The sequence below is a fragment of the Cebus imitator genome, unplaced genomic scaffold (assembly GCF_001604975.1).
Source record: "Cebus imitator isolate Cc_AM_T3 unplaced genomic scaffold, Cebus_imitator-1.0 Scaffold779, whole genome shotgun sequence".
NCBI lineage: Eukaryota > Metazoa > Chordata > Mammalia > Primates > Cebidae > Cebus > Cebus imitator.
This window is the reverse complement of record NW_016108094.1, coordinates 239044-241753: the sequence shown is the minus strand read 5'-3', so window position 1 is coordinate 241753 and position 2710 is coordinate 239044. Positions and strand designations below refer to the sequence as shown.

Below are 2710 nucleotides of genomic sequence, written 5' to 3'. Positions count from 1 at the left end.
GCACCTGTAATCCCAGCTACTCAGGAGGCTGAGGCAGGAGAACTGTTTGAACCCGGGAGGCGGAGGTTGCAGTGAGCCAAGGCCTTGTCATTGCACTCCAGACTGGGCAACAAGAGCGAAACTCCATCTCAAAAAAGAAACAGCTGGCCTGCCATTTCATCTCAGAGGCTCCTTCCCAGGAGCAAGTCCTCTCCATCATCTTTTCCTTTTTCACTGTAGAAGCTCCCAGTGTCTGCATGGTATTCCATGGTGTACATACCACACAGCCATAAAAAACAATGAGACCATGTCCTTTGCAGGGACATGAATAGAGCTGGAAGCCATTATCCTTAGCAAAGTAACCCGGGAAGAGAAAACCAAATACCACATTTATCAGTGGGAGCTAAATGATGAGAACACATGGGCACACAGAGGTGAACGGCACGTACTGAGGTATACGGAAGGGTGAAGGAAGGGTAGAGGGGGAGACTCAGGAAAAATAACTGATGAATACTAAGCTGAATCCCTGGGTGATGGAATAATCTGTACAACCAACCCCTGTGACATGAGTTTAACTAGATAACAAACCTGCACCTGTACCCCCGAACTTAAAAGTAAAAAAAATAAAATAAAATCATGACCTTGGGGAAAAAAACAAAAAGAAGTCTCCTAATGTAAAAGGCAACCAGGTGCTTATGGGAGACCCTTCCCCAACCCAGTCCCAATTTGGTGCCAGCTTTTCTCCCCAGCAGTGGGGTAAAGGCGCCTGTGGGCTTGGGGCCCCATTTCCCACCTTCCCACAGGTAAGCGGTGAATGGGCAGAACAGCCTGGGGAACAGAGACAACCTTTAATCAGGAAACCTCAGGGAGACAAACACCTGGCGCACAGTCCCAGTGAGTGGACTCCCAGCCGGACGCAACTCTTCCTCCAGGAGAACTTGGCAGCCCCGACCCTTCTCAAAAGGTGAGCCAGCCACGAGGTCCAGGGAGGATGCTGACACTTCCTCCATTCTTACAGCACGTTCCAAACACTCCTTAGGAACAAGGTCACATCCAGTCTTGGGGGTCGTCCATCCTCACCAGGGCCCCTGCAGGAGAGAGCCCAGGCAACCCCACCAGGTTCACCCTTGGAGCCGTCCTGCACCCTCCCTGGGCCATGGGCAGTGTCCGCTCTCCAGAGTCTCCCAGACACAGTGACCTGCCTACACTGTGGGCTCTTCCCCCTGAGAGGCCCCCACTGGGGGGTGCTGGGGGCTGGGGCGGGTGGTGGCTGCAAGGGCTGCAGAGAGTCTAGAGGTGGTGGGAGAAAGTGTGCAAGGCCTGAGGAGGGTGTTGCGGGTCTTCGAGGGCCCACGGTCCATCATGGAAAGTGCTGAAGCTTCCATTAGGAGGGTGGCAGGCAGAGGAGGCTGCCCAGAGGCTGTCCGGGCCCCAGAGGCTGAAAAGGAGCGCTCTGGAGTCACCGCAGGTAGCTGAGGAGCCCCTGGGGAGGCTAGAGGTAGAGTAGGGGCTCCTGGAGGGGTCAAAGGCCCTGGTGAGAATCGAGGGGAGGCCCCAGGGTCCCCTGGGAACATGCCTGACAGCCCCAGTGGGGGTGAGTGTGGAGCATAAGCTCCTGCTGGGCTTCTAGGTAAAGTCTGTGTTTTTGACAAGTTGGTTTTTAAAAGGAGCCGGAGGAGATGGAGCGCCGGCCTCGAGGGAGATGCTGTCGGGGGCCCGGGGCAGGAGCTACAGCTGGCAGGGGCCTCGGCGTCTCCAGGCACACTCCGAGCAGCTTTGCCGAATGCCACCTTTCTGTGAGGTGAGAGCCCCTGCTTTTCTTCCAGAGGAGACAGGGAATCTAGAGAGGAGAGAGAACCAAGATGCATGGCGGTTCTCTCCAGTGGCTGAGGCACTCTGGGACAAGGTACTCTGGGGACACCCAAGCTCTGTCCTCAGAGGGGCCCCAGCACACCTGGTGAGAACCGGCCAGCTCCTGCCTCTAGGAAGAGAAGACTGAAGGAGCAATGAACGGAGGGAGGCAGTTAGCTGTGTGACCTCAAGTAAGACATGCAACTCCCCTGGGCCTCTGTTTCCTCATCCGTAAAATGGGCACAGCAGTCAGGACTGAGTGTGAATGAAAGGGTGCACGGAGAGTCTCAGCCTAAACCTCAATGTGAACTATAGACTTTGGATGTCAATGGCATGTCAATATCAGTGTAGGATCACCAATTATAACAAAAATGTCATGCTGGTGTAGGGTGCTAAAGGTGGGTGACACTGTGATGTGTGGAGTCCTATATAGGAACTCTCTGTACTTTCCCCTCAATTTTGCCATGAGCCTCAAACTGTTCTAAAAAATAGTTGCTTTGAAGAATTTTTTTTTTAATTCTCAGGCTAGGGCTTGGCACATCATAAAGACTCAGTAATAAGGGGAAGGCAAACACAGATGCCCCTCGACTTACGATGGGGTCACATCCCAATAAACTTGTAAATCAGAAACACATTTTAGGCCAGGCACGGTGGCTCACGCCTGTAATCCCAGCACTTTGAGAGGCCGAGGTGGGCAGATCATCTAAGGTTAGGAGTTCAAGACCAGCCTGGCCAACATGGTAAAATCCCATCTCTACTAAAAATACCAAAAAAAATTAGCTGGGTGTGGTGGTGCGTGCCTGTAGTCCCAGCTACTTGGGAGGCTGAGGCACAAGAATCGCTTGAACCCAGAGTGAGAGAGTGAGACGCCTCAAAAAAA

General features: G+C 53.3%; 1 protein-coding gene across 3 annotated transcripts in view; it reads right to left on the bottom strand.

Moving 5' to 3' along the window:
• Nucleotides 1-808: 808 nt before the first annotated feature.
• Nucleotides 809-2710, bottom strand: part of VWCE (von Willebrand factor C and EGF domains) — a 36734-nt gene continuing 34832 nt past the window's right edge. For all 3 annotated transcript variants that reach the window (XM_017519874.2, XM_017519875.2, XM_037735334.1), the window contains one exon: nt 809-1819. In XM_017519874.2, coding sequence (XP_017375363.1) covers nt 1182-1819 — 638 coding nt within the window. In that variant the 3' untranslated portion in view covers nt 809-1181. The remainder of the gene's footprint in view (nt 1820-2710) is intronic.